The sequence below is a fragment of the Thermobia domestica genome, chromosome 1, assembly GCF_964235325.1.
Source record: "Thermobia domestica chromosome 1, izTheDome1.hap1.1, whole genome shotgun sequence".
NCBI classification, from domain to species: Eukaryota; Metazoa; Arthropoda; class Insecta; order Zygentoma; family Lepismatidae; genus Thermobia; species Thermobia domestica.
Window position 1 is genome coordinate 30228052 of NC_137454.1, and position 22017 is coordinate 30250068.

General features: G+C 34.8%; 2 protein-coding genes across 3 annotated transcripts in view; one reads left to right on the forward strand and one right to left on the reverse strand.

Annotated features, from left to right (window-relative positions):
* Positions 1-2750: 2750 nt before the first annotated feature.
* On the forward strand, positions 2751-16499 carry LOC145684152 (uncharacterized). 2 transcript variants are annotated; one of them, XM_081756105.1, is made up of 3 exons: positions 2751-5714; positions 10068-10554; positions 15752-16499. In XM_081756105.1, exons 1-3 carry the CDS (start codon positions 2835-2837, stop codon positions 16201-16203), a joined length of 3819 nt encoding a protein of 1272 aa, XP_081612231.1. In that variant the 5' UTR covers positions 2751-2834; the 3' UTR covers positions 16204-16499. The 2 variants fall into 2 exon arrangements, with proteins under 2 accessions (XP_081612231.1, XP_081612242.1); XM_081756116.1 differs by having other exon boundaries at positions 2751-4124; positions 15752-16498.
* A 1593-nt stretch (positions 16500-18092) lies between these two features.
* The window catches only part of LOC145684157 (uncharacterized), a 143945-nt gene continuing 140020 nt past the window's right edge, over positions 18093-22017 (reverse strand). The window contains exon 18 of the mRNA XM_081756130.1: positions 18093-21007. Within this exon, the coding sequence (XP_081612256.1) occupies positions 20836-21007 (172 nt within the window). The 3' untranslated portion in view covers positions 18093-20835. The remainder of the gene's footprint in view (positions 21008-22017) is intronic.

Sequence of the window (22017 nt, forward strand, 5' to 3'; positions counted from 1 at the left end):
GACCCATATTGGAGAAGACTTTCCACAGCAGAGAAGCCACACAGAAAGTGATCAGCTCACGGAAAAAGAGTCATCGAAAAAGAAAGCTCGATGCGGGATCTGCCCATCAAAACGGGATTGTAAGGCAAGAACCTTCTGTACCAAATGCAAGACAAGTGTGTGTTCTGAGCACAGCAGAGTTGTTTGTGAAAAATGTTTCGTACACTAACCATAACAAATGCAAAAGAAAAGGAAAAGGGATCGTAATTTTCAGTTTTTTTGGAAGCAAATATTTGCTACTTGTAATCTAATGTTGTTATTACGTGTATGTAAAATGCTGACTATTTCATTATGCCTAAAAATTAGAACTTCTATTTGAGCTCATATAAAGAAATAGTAATACTTCTGAGTTACCATATATCTAGTGTACGGTATAACTACGATAACTACGAAGTGTATTTTATTAATTCGTCAAAAATACATAGCAAAAATGACATTGTTTAGTATTTCGATGTTCATTTTCTCCCAAAAAGTTAATTATATGGCTAGAGGGTCTCTATATATTACTGTGGGTCCATTGGACCCGACTGGTACACAAAGGTATAAAAATATGTCTGGAGTTCCAGGGTTAAAATATAATAGATTTTTCATACAAGGTACTGCCTATATCTACGTTTATACCTACATGCTTTACGTATTTGCCGTCTCCATTAACATCACGCATGAACCTACCAGGGGCGTCATTTAGGGGGACAGGGAGGGTCATTGCCCTCCCTATGTTTGACATATATATAGTCTATATATATATATATATATATATATATATATATATATATATATATATATATATATATATATATATATATATATATATATATATATATATATTATCAATAGAATAGTAGTAAGTCAGTGAAAAACGCGAAATTTTACTTATATCAAGGGGTCTTTCCCCCCCCACCCCCACCCAGCCAAATCTGAAATGACGCTACTGGAACCTACGGAAGCAACTCTCGCCCTGTCGCATAGTGACTAGCTTTGAGAGAGAGGATCTTACTAGCCGCCTAACACATAAAAGACACGCTTTCATCTTGAGTGAGTGAAGTACGTCGTAGCTTGTGTTTTCGAGGTAATTCGAACAAGATTTGTAATTTGTAAACTTATTTTGTACTTCTTTCATTAAAATTGATTATTTTGCCACTTGTTCCCATCTATTTCTCTACACTGACAACTTTCTCACGCTCAAGTGAATTTACAAGTCAAATTCAAATTAGTGCTGCAAAGCATTCTGTGTTGTTTTCTTTTTCGAAAACTTGAACTCTTTCGAAACTTGACATTTGTACCCTTACACGACGGGCCTACTGAAAGTCGTGAGCAACATTTTTAAACAACTGTAATTTTTATTTGTAAGTAAAACCAAATATATCATCTCAATCCACATACCTTTCTTTCACTTTCCACATAGTCTCCGTTTTTGCACACATTTTCCCCATCGTTCTGCAAGTTTGAAAATACCCTTGAGATTCCGTTTCAGCCGCTCGTAGACACTGGCGCACTGCTTGCCGAATATCCTCCAGTATCTCGTAGCAAAGGCCTCGCATCTGCTCTTTTACAAAACCGAAAAGGTGGTATTCGGAGGGTGCCATGTCGGGGCTGTAGGATGTGGAAGTGTTTCCCATCCAAACAGTGTGCGAATTGAAACATTTTCCCAGGGGGGGATGAATTTCACCCATATGCGCAGCGTCCTCCCCCACATATATATATATACTAACAAGTACAAAACAGTTGAGATGTGAGATGTTTCATAAATTTTCACTCAAGCAATATTTAGGGTAGCTACGCAAAGTAAGAATTGTTCCTTTTTTCTATCTTCATGTCCATTTAAAAATACTCCAGAGGGGGGAAAAGTTATCCCTGCCAGGGATAAAATTTTTCTTCTCCAAGGGGGGAAAGATTTTTGTCAGGGAGGAGTCCCTGGCATCCCCCCACCAATTCGCACCCTGCATCCAAATCTCCTTATCTCCTCCATAGTGGCACTTCCAGTATGCGAACGTGCATTATCCTGTTGAAGGATGATCTTCTTTCCAGGACGTTTATCACGCAAGGCACGACGGAGCTTCAAAAGTGTCTATGTTGAAAATGCAGTGTCTACTTATAATAAAGATTTCCTAAAATCAGTGAAATACTTTTTTTTTTTTTTTGCGTGCAGGTTTACTTTCGGCGCACCAGGAGAAAGAATTGTTGAAAAATTATAATTATTTCGCTAATTTCCTTCTTATTCTCCCCTAAACGGTTTCCAGTGGGTGACATAAAAATATCTCATTTCGTGTAGATAAAGTTCAAGGGAGTCATAAGAAGTAATTCTTGAAAAATTACTATTCTGTTACGATTTGCGTATAAATATGGCTTCCGGATGTGTAGTATAAAAACTACAGTGGAAAAAACACAAACGAACATGTACTAAGCGCCCACTAAAAATCACGAATACTATCTAACCCAGTCAGGGCAGGGAGAAGCTACTACGCGTGAAGGTAGATGAAAGAAGTGGGTTTTGGCAATGATACGAGTTTCAATAGCACTTGTCATGGTTTCATACTAGTAAAACTGAACTTGTAAACATACAATACAGGTCATGTGCACTTGGCATAAATATGCCGCCGAAGGAAAATACCATCTATTAGAGGTACTTAGTATCATAAACTTCACAGGTTTCCTATTCCTTTAATGACAAGTAAAATTTAAAAAATAGCATTGGGCAAAGAAGATTACAATTATAAGCACATGCCAAAATACGATGCGTGTGCTTGTGGGGTTTCTCATAATCGCTAGATAGTCCAAATTATTATTTAAAAGTTATGAATATACGACAGAGTTACATTATAGTGCTTCAATTAATGATTTTACAAGGAGTGAATTCAGATAGTAATATAGAACTTAATTATGCAGAAAGAAATGATGGACATTTTTATAATTTTCGGAGGCAGATTTCACAAGCACCATTTGCGCAAGGTAAAAAATATATTTTGAAACCCAGATTAACAGTTCTAATGAAGCATACTAGTATCAAACGAACGCCATCTAAATTTCATGACCGTGATTTCCATAGATTTGATGAAGCAAAGTTCAAGGAATCTGTGTATAGAATACCAACCAAAAGAAAACGAAATCTCAAGTCGATATCAACAACTATCAGGACTCTCACAAGTGGGAGGGGTAGGAACCTTCTGAAAAACGTTCAGTCTCGTTTACATATACATGTTAATTCGAAATACATCATAGATAAGACTAAGAGAAGTAGCTGGTATAATTCGTACCGTATTCGCAAACGAACGAATAATAATTCTATTTTTTCGCTATCTTCGGTTCTTGTTTCACCATTCTCTAAACGAAGAAATAATACAGTTTTGATTCTTACGAAACCAGCGAAAGACTATCTCCTACCCCGACCCCTTGGAAGTGAACTCTTAGGAGCTAGTAAAAGAAAAAATCGCACACATTCATCACCTAGTGTTGATAGCATTATAGAAGATTTGTATCCCGAAAGCTTTGAACATAAAGCTTCATCTACACCCGATAGTGCATTTCTACTGGATATTATGTACACTCACAAAAATCGAGTTAAACGCAGTGGCGTTTTAGGTAAGCACAGTAATTTTAACTATTTAGATGGAATTGTAGAAGTTAGTAAAAATGTCGAAGAGAAACACAATATAGGAAAACGGAAGCTACTGAAGATAAGGAAGCCTGAAGATACGTCTAATTTAAAGAATTCGAAACCTCAAAACTACATTTTGCCTAAGAAAAAGTCGCAATCTACTCGTTTTAGGGGCGAAATAAGTACAGAAACCCGATCATCCTTATTTCAACATCTAAGGCAACACAATTCAGCTCAAAGACAGTTTGTGAGTGAACTTCGCAGAATGGCATTGCCGTTTCTGAAGCATGTTAATATCCGTAAAACGCCGCCCTATGCTCCAGTTTATGAAATGGAAGGAAATGGGAACTTGTTTAGATATAATTTGGCAGCATTAAGTTCGCTGAAGTCTTCCAAAAGTGCATCAACTGTATCCATTACAACGCAGACCTCTAAAACGGAATTAGAAGATGATTCAGAAGATTACGATACACTGGACGGAGAGCAAGAGGTAATTCCATATAGTTCTAGTAAGTCTACACAAGCAGAGACCGAGAAGTATACTAATTCTTTTAAATTTTCTAAACCCTCTTCTCATTTTCCGCCAATAAAAGAAAGTAACGGCAGTGTAAAAATTACAATAAATCTACCAATTACTGTGAATATTGTTTCAACGACAACCAGTACCACTGTTACCAGTCAAACGACTACCCGTAAAATGGTGTTTATGCCAAACGAAACAGAATGCTTCGATTCAACAGCAGGATTTCTTACTAATCCATTTTCCTCAGAGGAAGGCAAAAAAACAATCAAATTAAATACGCATCATCAATCGCCAATTGAAACAACAACAACAACAACTAGCAAAATTATTTATCACTCTCCAATTACAAAGCGAAAACAGACTACAAAAGCACATAATAATCATGAAGAAATGAACAACGTTATGAATTCCAGCAAACGTTCTCATAAACATAAGAATTCCACAAATTCTTGTTCGGAAGAGCACGATCCATACGGTACATTTTCAAGGCTTTATGAAAGAAAATACAAAAATGGAAGGCGAAACATTAATCCAATAACTGTGTCGAATAAGGGAAGCATATCTAGCTTTAAGCAATTGCGATCACGTGAAAACATCAGAAGTGATAAAATTGGGGAAATAAATCGTGCAAAGACCCATAAAACCGGTTACTTATCTGAGAGAGAAAATGATAGAAAACATTCCATGAAAATATTCACGATTAAAGCTACTGCTGAGAAAAATAATCAAAAAACAGCTGTTAAAGTAGAAATGACAGGACACAAAGTAGGTTTAATAATAAAGAACTATAATCACGGTCGAAAGAAAAGATACCGAAAAGAAAAGCTGCGATATGTTAAGCAAAATAAAACCAAAATAAAATCTAAAAAGAACATGAAAGTTACTCAAGATTGTTCCTTTAGGAACGAAAATCCCCCAATTCGGAACTATAAAGATAGCACTAGGTTCTCTAAAGAGTACTGGGGAACATTTGGTAAGCGCAAGTCAGATTCAACATCAACGACTACAGAAAAACATAAATATCCAAATAAAATGAAATCGTGGAAACGCTCTGGCAATTTTGCAGTTTACAATACGGGGCGCAAAATTAATTCTGACAGTCTTATGTCGAGAACGAAAAGCGCATCTTTAAAGAGGCACATAACACAGAAATCTAAAATGTCATATATGAATATAAAAAACAGCAAACAAAACGAATACATTACACTGTCTAGGATACCATTAGAACAACAAAGACAGAATATATTGTCAGGTGGTTTGGACGGTAAAGAAGACTTAGTGACGGTTAGTAAACATGGGATGAGAGCTAATTCTGGCCAAATAAATTCACCACCAGAAGGAATTTTCCATCATAGAAGGAAGAATCATAATAATAATTGGTCTCATGTAAAGTTTTCACAGGGCAATAGAATTATGAATCATGATGAACATACAAATCTAAACACTATTCGTAATCAGTATCCATACAACTTACAAGCAAACGGCGATTATCAAACTAATGATTTTTTGTACAGCAATTTCGGCACTCGTAAAGGAGTGATACCAGCAGAACAAGGTGTGAGTATTAAAAGTAAGGAAATTATCATATCTAAAAGTTGTATTCTATACATATAGAGGGTGTTTCAAAACAACCTTGGCTGAACCTCACCCTCAATAACGAGTTTTTATTATTATTATTAACACCGACAACGTTTGGGTGATGATTCCTGACACGAAAATAGGACAAAGAGTATAGACCAACCTGGGTGCACAAATGCTTCCTTTCGAAGTTGTAGGCTGCCGAAAACATGAAAACGAACTTTAAAAGTCCATAGCTTCAAAACTATGGAACGTACCGTAGTCGTGTCAAGACTTCACTTAGAAACTAGTATGTGCCCTATCTAAACATCCAAGTTTCAGAATCCTGCGATACTTCCCCAACAATTTTTTTACGAGGTAGTTGGTGAGTACGTCAGATTATATGCCCGTAGCCAAACTTCCTCTATAAAAATTGTTGCGTGAGTAAGTTAGGATCCTGAAACGTACTTTTGGATAGTGCACGTATTAGTTCCTAAATTGTCTCGACCTGACTGCGGTAGGTCTCATAGTTTTGAAGCTATGGACTTTCAAAGTTCATTTTTTCATGTTTTCGGCAGCCTATACTCCGAAATGAAGCATTTGTGCACCCAGAATGGTCCATACTTCTGTCTTATCTTGGTGTCAGAAATCACCACCCAAACGTTGTCGGTGTTGTTTTGATATACCCTGTGTGTATATATATATCTTTCAAGTTAGTTATAAGGTTAGCAGGACATGTTGCTACCGAAGCATGGGAAATACGGTGTGAATGTTAGAAGTAAGACACTTAGTACACAAAAGTAAGGAAATCTACACTTGCTGCACCAAAACTCTCATTTCTTTTGGCCTCTGTGTTCTCTGGAAATAGCCTAAGAGAATAATTAGTGATTTATTTAAATTTCTCAAGCAATGGTTGCTCTTGAGAGTAGTTACATCGGTAAAATAATAATAATAATAATAATAATAATAATAATAATAATAATAATAATAATAATAATAATAATAATAATAATAATAATAATTTATCACTACAAGCTAAGGGAGAAATTTTGAAATATGTACTACAGGAGTTTTATTCCCTTTGCTTATAGCAACAAAATAGTTTTTTTTTTAAATCTATATAACATTAACTTCACTCAAGAGCCGCTACTGCTCCCAAGAAATTAATTCTCTATGTTGTTTTCCTGTAGATTATTTCTGGTTTCGAAAAATGACTAGTGAATTTCTTTGATCTTGTGAGCTTAAATTCATAGATCGGTTAAGGAAAAAAAAGCTTGTTTTATGGTCATTACCAATGTATACATTACACAACACATCTAGAAATGATGAAGTTGACCGAAGTATCTGTATTAATTTACCTGGAAACCCAGAGCTATGGTGAATTGATATCCGGTGAGAAGGTCTTGAAAAAAAAAAGACTGAATAGACCAAAATGACACCAGAACAATAAAGAGTTAAATCTTAGGTGTGACATGACAATTCGGAACTAGCATTGGCGGATTCTCTACGAAGATGAATCTTTGGAATTTTTAGGCCATAAAATGAATTAAAAATTGTTCTATTTATGATATTTCTTGACCATATTTATCATAGTTGGATCTCTCAGTTTTGTTTTATACTCTTTAATAAAAAGCTGTTAACTAGTGCTTATGTATTCTTATTATAAGACGCCTCAGTCACATTCGTAATAGTCAGACTAATATTATTGTCGTTATTTATGCTGTCTCCTATTTGACGTCAAGAGACGTTATTGGCATGCAGGCAATTTACTGACAAGCCGAAGGCTTAGGGGAATAACTAACATTATATGTATAATGAAGTCCTTAATAACCTCGACGTCGAAACATTTTATTAACAGCAATTCTTAGAAACGTATAATTTCCATATAATGTGTAGGGAAGTCCCATGGGTTAAAAAACTGCATATACTACAGCCTTTAGGGACGAAAATGAAACATTGGGTATTAAATGGCTTATTTGACAAATTAAACGTAAATGAGGCTTATATACAACGTTCGGCTTCTTCCTCGAAATCTTATATATTATGTACCTCATCTCTTCTCAACGGAAGTGTGTATGTGTGTTCATATGCCACACTCTTCTCGAAAGCCCTAAAATATTTAGCGACATAACAGCAGCGTTATAAGAGAAAGCAACTGAAACGAGACGTCAAACTAATATTGGAAGTCTATTATTATTATTATTATTATTATTATTATTATTATTATTATTATTATTATTATTATTATTATTATTATTATTATTATTATTATTATTATTATTATTATTATTATTCTGGCATATCAAACAATTTCCGAGGATTGTTTCCGGCGTTATTTCTCCATAACTAAGAAATATTACTCTGAGACTTTTAGCATGCACTAATATTTAAGGCTATGAAATATTGAAATCTTTAGGTCAGTAAGGAAATGTTCATTTCAATAGACTAAACATATGTACTGACATGTACGAACCAGCACTGAAGGGTCAGTTAAAATGTAAAAATACCACGTTAGTCCAACACGACGTGATGAAGTTCAGAAAGAACCCCTCAACAGCGAGACACATGATCCTTTTCGTTTGCTGGAATCAAAGTATTCTTGTGTGCCACCCAGTTCGTGAAGGCTCAATGTTACACATTTCCGCAAAACCATCTGCGTTATTCTACGATAAGAAACATCCAGAATTGGTATGCAACGCAATAATTCTTCACAATGATGCAAAGTGTCGCAGAATTGTTCACGCCATTTCAAAGTTTGGTAGGTATAACACCAGTGGTCGAAGTGAGACGGTATGCGGCGGTATGGCATACTGTCTCTGGTTTTTCAGTGATGAAGGCATACCGCCTCTTGTTTTACAATGGTCAAGACATACCGTCACTGGAGAGTAGATGCTAAATACTTTTAATAAACCCACTTTGACGAATAGCTTTGCACGTAAAAAGATTTTATTTTTTATGCAGAGATAATTTCTTAACTTGACAATCCAGACATTTTTGTCATCATTTTCCTACCTTTTGTTTTAAAAATGAGGTATCTTCAAAGAAATTCATCTAGTTTATATTTTGATGTGCCATGTCATTTTCTTTCTTATATACGTATATGTATGTATGTGTTGTCTTGCCTTAATACATATAAATTCCATGGTTTGAGCATAGGTGGGCTTAGGATTATCTGCTGTGGGGGCGGATTTTCCGGGGGTTTGGATTACCCCTTAGTCGAGTGAGGGATCCGGGAGTTTTCCCACAGGAAATTGTTAATATAAAACTCGGTTTTTGAACATTCTCGTGAATAATTCTCTATAATGCAACATAGGGGGATATTTTTATATTTTTCAGAAAGTTGTTGGTGGGAGATCAAAGTCTTTTCATGTCCGCCCCTCACGTAATTATAGAGAAGTTTTCCAATGGTTTCAAGCATTATGTAAACAAAAATGCAATCTTTTAGGCAACATACCCTCAGTGTATTTCAATATTTAGATAGCCAGTATGTCGAGTCAAAATTGTAATAAAACATACCGCCTCTGCTTCTTTTTTTTTCACTTCGAACACTGTATAACACACTAATGCCTTACATGCAATCAATGATGATTTTCGCTTTTCCAATTGCAGGAAATCTATCTATTTGCAAAAATGGAAACTGCTTAAAAGGTATTAGCAATTTGTATTTAGCATTATTATGTTCATTCTCATATTTGAAATAATTTCGTATTAAACGATGTTTGCCTTGTATCAATTTTCAGTTCCTCTCCCTAACGTTCTTCCCTTAGGTAAAATAAGATATGCTTTATTGCCATTAATCAATATATGTTGCAATAGACATTATCAAAGATTATATATCAAAGATTTACAAACTGTATTAGAAAGGTCTAATCTATATATTTTTATTCCTTTGATTTTGATAACAAACTTTTAAAATTCTTCTGATTCCAAACTGATCTTCTAATTCCAAAATACATACTGTATACTGAGTTTCTTGTGAGGAAAGACTTACAATATTTTTTGAAATTATCATGAGACACTGTGCGTACATTTTGTGGTAGTAAATTTTAAAAATTCATACTTGTATACTTATAGCTTTTTGTAAATTAACCTGACTTGTAACGTATTTAAATTATCTTTATGTTGTAAGAATGGACATGACTTCGGAGGTTAAAATTGTCTAAGTTTGGTTAATGTATTTGAGACACCGTAAAATATATCCAGATCAAATTTAAATGGTATATCCAATAGACTTTCAAACTTATACTGTACTTTGGAATTGTAGTGTTGCTACATATTTGATAGGAACAAAATGGTTGCCATGAACTCCGCACATGTGCTAATGTAATTCTTCTAAATCTATGGTTATTTCAGACTCCAAGAAGCAGCTACGGCCTTAGATATCAACAACGTGGACATCTAAACAATGTAGATTGGTCACCTCCACATACAGAGAAACATATTCAAAATGGTGCTCCAAATCAAATTAATGATTTAATCGAAGCTTTATATAAGAAATATGTTCAAGAGAGTGGTGTTCTGACTTCTCAAATACCTGAAGTTACTGAAACATCCTTCACGCCATCTACAACAGAGGTAACAACTAATACCTTAAATACGGAGCAACTAAACGAGATTTTGATGTCACTCATCAACGTATTGCAGTTAAATGCTAGTAATACCGGTACTGAAAAACGAATTGATTTACATGAGAATCCAAAATTGTACAACGAATTTTGTTCTCAAGATCTCAAATCATGCTCCAACGAAAAGAATATCATTCCTAATTTGTTGGTGAAAATACTGGAGAAGTTAGATGACATGGAAAATGAACGAAATGTTGGTGAACACAACAAAACAGGTGAGAAATGTACAATAATTTACTTAAGAACAATGTTTTACAATAATCAATAGTTTCAGTACAGATGGAGTAGAATCAGTTGTGCAAGTACAGAAGGGATCAGAGACTGATCTACTCTTCAAGCTAAGATACTTTTAGTGCAGTAAAATTACCAAAAAGCAAGGAACAAATTAATAATAAGCTGACAATTGGTACAGACGTCGGGAATGATGTTCTAAACAACATACTAAAAGCTCCCTGAAATCTCACCTGACCTTCGCCCGTCATATTGGAAAATGGCCGCTGGAAATGTCAAATGAATAATACCCAGATAAAATAGCAATATTTTCGTTATGGTTGAATATAAAGAGATACATTTAGTGTCGTTTTATGGAATATAGATAACACAATATTTAAATAAAGAAACAATTTTTCATGAAACACACACTTTTAACAATATTTAGCTCTAAATTCTAAAATTCCGAAAACTACTGTCAAACTGATTTAAAATTTTATTGAACTTAGGCAGTAATCATTAACAAGTAGATATTTGACACAGATGTTGGCAAAGATTATTTAACTGACATACTAAAATCCCACAACTTCGTTCATCATATTGGAAAATGTCCAAATGTTCGAAGTAATTGAAAGGGGTTATTTTTCAGTGAAATACAGAGTCTGAACCGGGTTAAATATTTGAGAAACTGTAAATGTAGATCCGAAGTCAATGGGGATCAATGTTGCTGGGAGTGGTGAAACGTTATGACATGGTTAAGTTGTCGTCCGCCATCTTGGAATCAACTTGTTTATTTTAAATGGCAACATGGTCATATGATATATTAAACAACAACTTCGTTCGAAGAGAAACCCAACTGTAAAATTACTTTTCCAAAATCTGCAACGGTTTTGAAGTTGTGAATATATCTATTAGGATATGTTATGTCTGAAACGTGCTGTGCGATGTTCCGAATTGAAGGATAAAAGATAAAGTGAAAAACAAGCTTTGTAAGATCTCACATTACATATTCTTTAATGACCAGGAAAAGAGAGAGCTAACATATATGAGACAAATACAATCACATGACAAGTTCAACATGCCCACCGTTCTGTTGTATGCACATCTTTAACCGTGCGACCCAATACTTGGCACTCTGCGAAACATAGTCGGTGATATTTGTTCACAGGCGTAATGATTCTCGTTTTCAGGTATCAAATGTCATTAATTTTATACTGTTAGACAATAGCTTTGAAGTGCCCCCAAAGATAAAAATCCAACGGAGTTAGGTCGGGAGACTATAACGACCACTAAACTGGTCCATGCCGAGCTATCCAGCAATTGGGAAACTGTCCAATGAGCCATCGATTACATAACGACCATAATGCTACGGTGTACCATCTTGTTGCCAATATTGAGGAAATCTCCATTCTTCATTCAACAAAAGTGGCATAACAGTGTTTTCAAACATATCTTCATATTGTACAGCATCCAAGGTCCCATCAATGAAAACAGGTCCAATAAGTTTTTCGCCCCATATTCCACAGCACACCATTACCTTACCTCAATTAAGATTTGTGTTAGCCCAGTACCGAAAAATCCTGCGGTAGTTCTCATTAAAAAAAAAATTGCAATGGTTTTGAAGTTGTGAATGGACTTAAAATAAATTATGTTATCTTTTAGACTTAAATTTTATTACGTGTGAACATTGTATGGACGGAAACTGACTGTCTCTTTATTTTTTCTTGTAGATAGGACGGAATGCTAACTCGAGACGAAAGAATCGAAATTATCTTTGCAGCTGGGGGGCGCAGTTCAGCAGTAATATCAGCCGTCTTCAATGAGCGACATCCTAATCGCGAGTCGGTGACAGAGAGTGCTGTACAAAGACGAATCCGCAAATTCAGGGCAACGGGAAATGTTGATGATGGTTTACCTCGATCAGGACAACCACGAAGTGCAACGAATCTGGACACATCAACTGTGTTGGATGTATTGGTGAAAAGGCCTACGAAGAATGTGCGAGTCTATCAAGTGAACATAAACTTATTGGATCTGTCTTCATTGATGGGACTTTGGATGCTGCACAATATGGAATGCTTGAAAACACTGTAATGCCACTTTCGTTGAACACGGAAGGGAGATTTCGGCATGGACCAGTTTAGTGGCCAGCAAGGTCCTCAGACTTAACTTCGTTGGATTTTTATATTTGGGGATACTTTAAAGCTATTGTCTACCAGTATAAAATTAATGACATTGGCCACCTGAAAAGGAGCCATTTCGGCCTATGAACAAATACTATCGACTATGCTTCGCAGACTATACAAGCACTGGGTCGCACGCTTAAAGATGTGCATACAACAGAACGGTGGGCATGTTGAACTTGTCATGTGATTGATCTCATATGCGTATGAATATATATTTGTCTCATATGTGCTAACTCTTTTCCTGGTCATTAAAGAATATGTAATGTGAGATGTTACAAGACTTGTTTTTCACTTTATCTTTTATCCTTCAATTTGAAACATCGCACAGCACATTTCACAGGATTTCACACATGACATAACATATCCTAAATCTATTTACAACTTCAAAACCGTTGCAGACTTGGAAAAATAACATTACCGTTGGGTTTCGTCTCGAGCGAGGATGTTATTTAATATGCCATACGACCATGTTACCATTTAAAATAAACAAGTTGATTCCAAGATGGCGGACGACAACTTAACCATGTCATAACGTTTCACCCCTCCCACCATCGTTGATCTCAATTGACTTCGGATCGACTGCATTTACAGTTTCTTAAATATTTAACCCGGTCTAGACTTTATATTTCACTTAAAAAATATCATCTTTCAAATACTTCGGACATTTGGACATTTACAATATGGCGAACGAAGTTCTGGAATTTTAGTATGTCAGTTAAATAATCTTTGCCAACATCTGTATCAATTTCTACTTGTTAATGATTACTTCCTAAGTTCAATAAAGTTTTAAATCAGTTTGACAGTAGTTTTCGGAATTTTAGAATTTGGAGCTACATATTTTTAAAAATATTCATTTTATGAAAAATTGTTTCTCTATAAAAAATATTGTTATTTATGTTCTATAAAACAACACTAAATTTATATCTTTATATTCAACCATAACGAAGATATCACTATTTTATCTGGGTATTGTTTATTTGACACTTTCAGAGGCCATTTTCCAATATGACGGGTGAAGGTCAGGTGAGATTTCAGGGAGCTTTTAGTATGTTGTTTAGAACATCATTCCCGACATCCGTACCAATTTTCAGCTTGTTACTAATTTGTTCCTTTCTTCATTAAAATATGAGCTTCATTTACTGCACTACTTTGTACTTAAGAGCAACATTTTAATCATTAGCTGATGCACATATTTCATAGTTGTGCTAACATTAGAATATTTTGAGCTCCTCCGTGGCTAAGCGGTTAGCGTACGCGCCTTTGGCGTGGGAGACCCGGGTTCGATTCCCGGCGGGAGCTCATGTGGTTCGGATTCCACGTTAATCAGTAGGTCCACGTCTCATATAGCCTCGCTGCTGAAAGGGACGCTAAACTAAAATCAACTCAATTAGAATATTTTATTGAGTGACGTTTAACTCCCCGTTTTGAATCGAAGTTATATGAGACGTGGGCGTAATTATAAACTACAAAACAGAAGCTTGCTTCCAAGCACAAAAATAGAAGACTTAATTTGCAACTGAAACGTGCTTCAGTCTTTTGAGCCAATGCTGGTATCAGTTGGGAATTTAGATTGGTTTTAGGTTTGGTTGAAGATGATGACTCATGAAATAGTAAAATTACCTGATTTTCAAAATACATTTAGGTGCTAAATTCTGTAATTAATTGCAAATTCACGTAATTAATATTTGAACCACTTTATGTATATTCAATTTAACACAATATTACTTTAAATTCCCAGCCCATCATAGCATTGCCTAAGAAAACTGCAACACATATACTTGAAGATTTAGCCTGCTGTTTTCTGTACTGTACACTTGTCTGTACGTAAGAGTTTGTTTTATATTGTAAATGAATAAATTATGTTTGATTACTACCAAGAATTGCATCAGGGTCTCCCTCATGACCCGTCATTAAAAAATAAAAAAGCTTATTTTCATTCATTGTTAATCAACGTTAAACGTTATAAATCATAACAAAGACTTTTGGAAATCAGTAGACAGAAACCTGCATTTAATAGTGCAATTCCAGCATTAACTGCAAGAAAATTTCTGAAAAAACTTCAGTCACGACTGCAGGACACAGAATTTCAATCCAGAAGCTCCTGACGAATATCGATAAGTTTTGGTGAACTGAGTGCACGCATTCAATAGTAATAAGGGAGAAATGAATGAAGTTATCTACTCGCAGTAGTCATTCCATCATAGGGATATCATCTGTACTGCCTATATATATATATATTTGCAAACAAATTCTGAATGACTTTATCCCTTTTGCCATCAGTTTACTGCCTGGCATCTTGGAAACACAAAACAGTTTCTTTTCCAATCATGCAAATTATATCTATATCTATATCTATCTATCTATATCTATATATATCTATATCTATCTATCTATCTATCTATCTATCTATCTATCTATCTATCTATATATATATATATATATATATATATATATATATATATATATATATATATATTTATATACAGTGGCGGATCCAAGGGGGGCTATAGCCCCCCTTGACGCCCAGGTATACACTGGATAAAATGGGTTTCAATCATGCTTTACACTGGATAAAACGGCAAAATATGGTTTAGCCCCTCCCTTGATCATATCCTGGATCCACCCCTATATATCTATATATATATATATATATATATATATATATATATATATATATATATATATATATATATATATATATATATATACAGAGAGAGAGAGAGAGAGAGAGAGAGAGAGAGAGAGAGAGAAGTCAACACATATTGCTGAAACAGTTTAATACAATTAAAGTGTATCTGAACGCAGTAAGATATTTTTAGTAATTAAAGGTATATGTAGTTCCAGAAATGCACATACACACACACACACATATATATATATATATATATATATATATATATATATATATATATATACTAAGTACTTATCAAAATATTCTACTCTATTAGAAAAATAGTGTAAACTTGTCCTTAAATAATATTTATATGTAAAAATAATTATTATATATTACTCCTAGATTCACCGTGCAACATCACAGGTTCATGGTTTTCGGAAGCAACAGGTGTTGGTCTTGAGATTACAGAAGGAAACTCCACTGGCCCTTTGCACATAGAGGTTACAAGTCATACTTCGTCTCGGAAAGACAGTCTCCTGAATTCGAAATGGAACATGACAGGATTGCGTCCTTTCCCCCGTGGACCTTTCACTCTTCATGGATTCTTTCCGCAACTAAAGCAAGTGGCTACATTCGTAGGGCAGTGTCGTACTTGTACAGGCGTTGATATGATCATTGGAAAGTGGATGTTTATCCTAGACGCTAGAGATTGTAAAGATACCTATTACAATACGCGAGTTGTGGAAGATATCTTTCGTAAAGATATGGATAACAAAAAATTCGGGAAGAAAAAATCAAGAACTAAATTAATTCGTAGTTACAGCAATACCGAATTCCGTAAGATGAAAAAGTAAACCTTAGTAATATTGCTCTTTCCCAATTACGCTTCACGATATTTCGTAAAGTTTGTGTATATTGAATTATTTGATTCCACATAGTGTGAGCATTATGTCGTGTGTATAGGTATCTCTATATACGATTATATGTTACAATATATTTTATAGTGCATTGTATGTAAATATACACATTTTTCTATATAAGTGAGTGTATGTATAGAATTAAAAAATATATCTTCATTAAGTAACGTTAAACAACCGTAAAGAGCTCGAAGAAAAATACGGCCTTTCAATGTACCAAAGAAAATAATTATGATTTGACACCCTCAATGATAGATTTAAGGTTAGTATTAGTCACACTGCAGTAAAACCTGTATTGACACTGTAATATGCACCCGTGTTTTTTCATTACTACATGAGTCCTTGAGCCTTTATTCGAGCTAGTAGTAATTCTGTGTTGTATTGCGTGCTGAGATGTGTTAAGGGCAATAAAGGCAAGCCAGCTTAGTCTTTTGGGTCAGAATAATAATGGAAGCTATAGCCAACTCACGTGAAAGGAACAATCTCAATAGAGACAATGGGTTTTAATTTACTGTCATTCCTATATGGTCGACCCTTTTTAGGATCATAAAAACAGGTGTTTAACGAAGTCATTTCTCGTAGCCACAACAACAGCCAATTAAGAGCCAGCATTTCCCTCTGCCAATCACAAGCCCCCACTCATAACTCCATCCCTATATATATATATATATATATATATATATATGTGTGTGTGTGTGTGTGTGTGTGTGTGTGTGAACATATCTATGGTCTCTTCATTATAATCCCTACAAAAGAATGCAATGAGTGCAATCGAAACGTTGTAGTCAAAGAACATTTACTTACTTACTTAGTTTTTTTTTTTTTAAAAAAAAAAAGAAAAGAAAGCAGTGAGTTCTTGAGAACTGACCTGCTTCACTGTGTAACAAATTACTTCCGAAGCTCTCTAAAATTTCGTTTTACTGTACCATGTAAATGGGAAAAATGCAGGGATTTTTTAAGGATTTTTCTTTATTTTTAATGTTCTACTTATGATCTTCTTTTCAAAATATTTTAAACTAGTTGTAAGCATCTGTCGTTGCCGGCTCTCAATTTAGATTTTCCGGGTATTTATCCTCTGTTGTTATGTAAACCCACATAATCAATATGTAATGCTGGTTGAATACAGATAGGGTGATCTGAGAAACTGCGAAAATGCATACATTTTTGCATATATTTTCACCTCCGCAAATCCATCCAAGCAGAAAATCGTAAAGAAAAAATGGCTTCGTACAGATTACATCTGATGAAGATTTATCTGTGTATAAAATTTTGGTGACTCCTTTGGTATGAGAAATGCTGATGACAAACAAACTAACTCTATGGCCTATGGAGCCCCGAGGTTCAATGCCACATTCACAAAAGCTCTCCACCGACTTCTATCCTTAGCCAACTGGATCCAGTTTCTACTTTGTATTCCTATTTCTGCGAGATCCATCTTAATATTGTTCTCCCATCTGCGCCTAGGTCTTCCTAATGGTCGTTTTTCTGTTGGACTTCCAGTTAAAACTTAGAAAGCGTTCCTACTTGCTTCCATTCTAGCTACATGATCTGCCCACCAAAGCCTCCAGAATTTTGAGACCCTAACAATGTTGATAAATGGTAAATAATAACAGTTCCTTGTTATGAAGTTCTCCCCATTCTCGTTCCTCTTGGGTCCGACAGACAAATACATTATTTTATTATTATTAAAGATGAAATCAATACTTACCTGAAAAATTGGAGGAGTGAGGAGAATGCACACTTTCTAGCCTGTAATAACTTTTAGTTGAAATTCTTCCAAAGCTACATTTCTGGTGATGGTATTAAGTATAAATAAACGAAAAATGTATCTATAAGAAAAATATGTCTTATTTACATATTGCATCTTTGAATATAAAAATACAAATTAAATACTTTATCAGGAAAAAAGACACGTATATAAAATTCAAAATAGTATACAAAAACATTTGTCAATTGTAGACACAAAACAAATTTATGTTGTCTTCATGAGTTAAATACGTAGTACGAGAAAAAGAAATCTTAATACATTTTTCACAAAATCACAGTTACATAGTACTTGTACATAGTTTACAAAAATTTAACTACAATCAGGACGGTTCAATCATGTTCTTTCCTTTAGAATAAGTAAATGAATACTATTTACAATATATTATCGAGTGTATCCAAAGAATTCATTTTAAGTTTGTGTCCTAAAATTATGTACAAAAATTGCATTACACTATTGTATACAATAACAGATATAAACATTCCACTTCATTAACTACAGAAGTTGTTTCCGAAGCGATAGCAGTGTCGAATATAGTTAATTACGCTCGACTCTAGCCATAGGAGCTAAATACATGGCTCTGATTGGTTGAAGTTATCCGTTTCTCACCACGTAGCATACATATAACACAAATTAAACACCAGCTGTTGTCGGTGCTGGTGGCCCAGCGTGCTAGTAATGAAAATCGCTTTTGGTGTGGGTTCAAACCCGGCTCAAGAAAAGTTTTTTTTTTAAATTATTATTTTAATTTTCATAACACTTTTATCATTAAAATAAGTTAAAAATAATAATCATTTGCCCTTGTGCGTAATATATAATGCATAAAAAGTGATTTACTTACGTTACAAAACATAACTGAGCGAGCGAACGGGGTTAGAAGCCCCGCACGGCTTGTTTTGTTCCATCTTGACCCCCCATGATAATACCACGTGACCACGTCACACTCAGGTGGTGCAACTTCGATGTAAATCTACTCTCACCCGCTTCGTTGTGACTTAACTTGAAACAATTGGCTAGGGTAGCGCGTGAAAAAATATATATGCAGCAGTGTCACCTATCGCAAGGAAATAACAGAAGTCAAGTATGCGAAGAGGTATTGCAAGCTGTGCTGCTCATCACCCAAAAAAAAATCACGCAATAATTGATTTGATCTGGGGTTGGAGAAGCGACGAAAGGCACGTGATCAAAACGTTCTTGTCAAAACACATTGCAGAATGTCGGAACCAATTTTGTTGAAAGCACACTCCCGACAAGTAGAAATATACTACCACACTGGACGAGGCATGTGCGTACCTCAAAGGTTTGTAACAGGCCTCGTACAATTTTCTACAGAAAACGTTAAAATCTTCTGAGAGTGTAGGGAAAGTTTTGGCACGGAATTCATGCTCGTTGTTGGTTTCTGTTACAATTCGAAGTTAAAGATACAGGTAGTATTACCCACGACATGAGATTTTTTTTTTTTTTAATTCAAGGCAAGGCGGGAGGGAAAATTTCATGAGTTTTATGTCCAACACTAGTTCACCCAAGTCTTAGATTTCAAACATTGTTTTAATCATACATGATTCACAGCATAAAAACAATAAACTGGTAAAGCGATTATAAATATAGGAGCATTTATCAGCGTTTGAAAACAGACAAGCCATTACCTAATATACGCCAATTATAAGTATTATTTAAATTCAATGTAAATCTTGCAATTTAATATATTATAATCGTACTCATTTCCCTATGTGGTTTATACAATATTATTTAACTATCAGACTGCTTAAACTATTTAGCACTAATTATATTATGTGCAGTTTTTAAACCAAGTTATTTCCATACTAAGGCGTACGGCAGCCTACTTTTCACATGAAATAAGTTTTAATGGAACGGTTTTGTCTAACATTTGTCTAATAGTATACTACTTTTTCTGCTCTACTTTAATTATACTTGTGCAGGCCAGAAATTTAGTCAGTATTTTTGCATCTCATATGTACTCCGAAAAACTGTCTTGTTAAAATCAATTATTAGTAGTTTTGTGCTACGAACGACTTTTAACTTCCTTTGGGTATGGATATTGATTAACCAATCTGGATATCTTTTTTAATTACTGCTAATTATTCAACCTTATTTTTCGTCTCGTCTCGACTTACGGACAACACTAGAAATAACGTGTAGCCAAAAAAGGCCAAAATGAAATCCAATTATTATCAGACTAACGTCTGATACCAATTTTTTCGCCAGGACATTCCTCGTCTATATGGGAGGGAGACAAACGGGCATGTATTGATCAAGATATTTTTCATTCGACGGCCATCTTTCTTCAACAAATAGCCGGAGAAACTACCATCCATGTCATTCCCTTCATTCACTTTTCAGTGAAATCTTCGGAGGCCTCACCGATGGACTATTGTGTCTTCAGTCACCTGAAACGAGTCTTAGCACAGCTTGTGGAAAATCTGTGAAGAGGGGTGTTTGCGACTGGACTTGTCTACACTACGTGGCAATCTTTTCCAACTGCGATAGAAACTGCGATGTCGGGCGATAGTCAGAATGCAGAGCCACTGAATAAAGCATCATTAATGGTAGTGGCATGAAATTTCCTGAGATATAAGGATTCCGGAATCGTTACTATAGATCGGAAACAACTCTCGTATATATAAAATAGTCAAAAACAAAAAACAGTTATCAAAATTTATAATATTGAAATACAATAAAAACTGTATATTTACTTAAAAACAATATATTTACACCCATGTAAACAGATCATTTAGAAATAAAACATTCCTGTGCGATCATGTATATTCTTTTTTCAGGAGCTTTTAATCTGTATCTTGTGAGGCATATATTTTCTGCAGTGCTCGTAAAGCTATTACGGACAGTGTAATATAACCAATCGTCTCCTTGGTATTCTTCACTCCAAACAAAGGAAATTCTTTTTCAATTATGTCCTTTCCTTCCTTAAGCATCTGTGGAATACTCACACAAGCCTGGCTGTGTTAAGAGGAAAACAAGAGAAGAATTAAGTTAATCATTTGCTACGAATTATGGAACGTCCCAATAAGGATGCAAGATTTTTTTTTTTTTTTTTTTTGTTCTTTAAAGGCATAACTTCCTCGAAATGTGCTGACATTTTAATCTACATAAATAAAATCTTGAAGTATCGCATGCGTAATTACAAAAAGACCACTGAATATATACAGGGTGTTTCAAAACAACATAGACAACGTTTGGGAGGTGCTTCCTGGCACAAAGATAAGACAAAAAGTATAGACAAACCAGTGTGGAGAAATCCATCACTTCGGTGTTACAGGCTGCCGAAAACATAAAAAAAAAACTGAATTTTAAAGGTCCATAGCTCTAGTACCATGGAACCTACCGTAGTCAGGTCAAGACTTCACTTAGGAACTAATGTGTGCGCTATCCAAAAATACTTGTTTCAGAATCCTAAGGTACTCACGCAACAATTCTTATAAACGAAGTTTGGCTATGGGCATATAATTTGAAGTACTCACCAACTACCTCTATAAAAATTGTTGCGGAAGTACCGCAGGATTCTCAAAGATGGATATTTGGATAGGACATACTAGTTCCTAACTGAAGTCTTAACCCTACTACGGTAGGTCCCATAGTATTGAAGCTATGGACCTTTAAAGTTATTTTTTTTTTTCATGTTTTCGGCAGCTTATAACTCCGACATGACGGATTTCTACACCCAGATTTGTCTACTTTTTGTTTTATCTTAGTGTAAGGAATCACCTAAACGCTTTCGGTGCTGTTTTGAAACACCTTGTATATTTAGGATGGACTATTTATCTTGAAACGCCCTTGTAACTTTTAAACTAATTGTCAAAAAACGCTGAAATTTTGTACCATGCAAATATCGGCAAAGAGACATTGTTAGCGTACACTGTGATACCACAAGGTTAACAATGTTGTCAACCCAATATAATTATCTTTTTTCAAATGGTACTATTTCAGGTTATTACTTATTTCCAATCTAT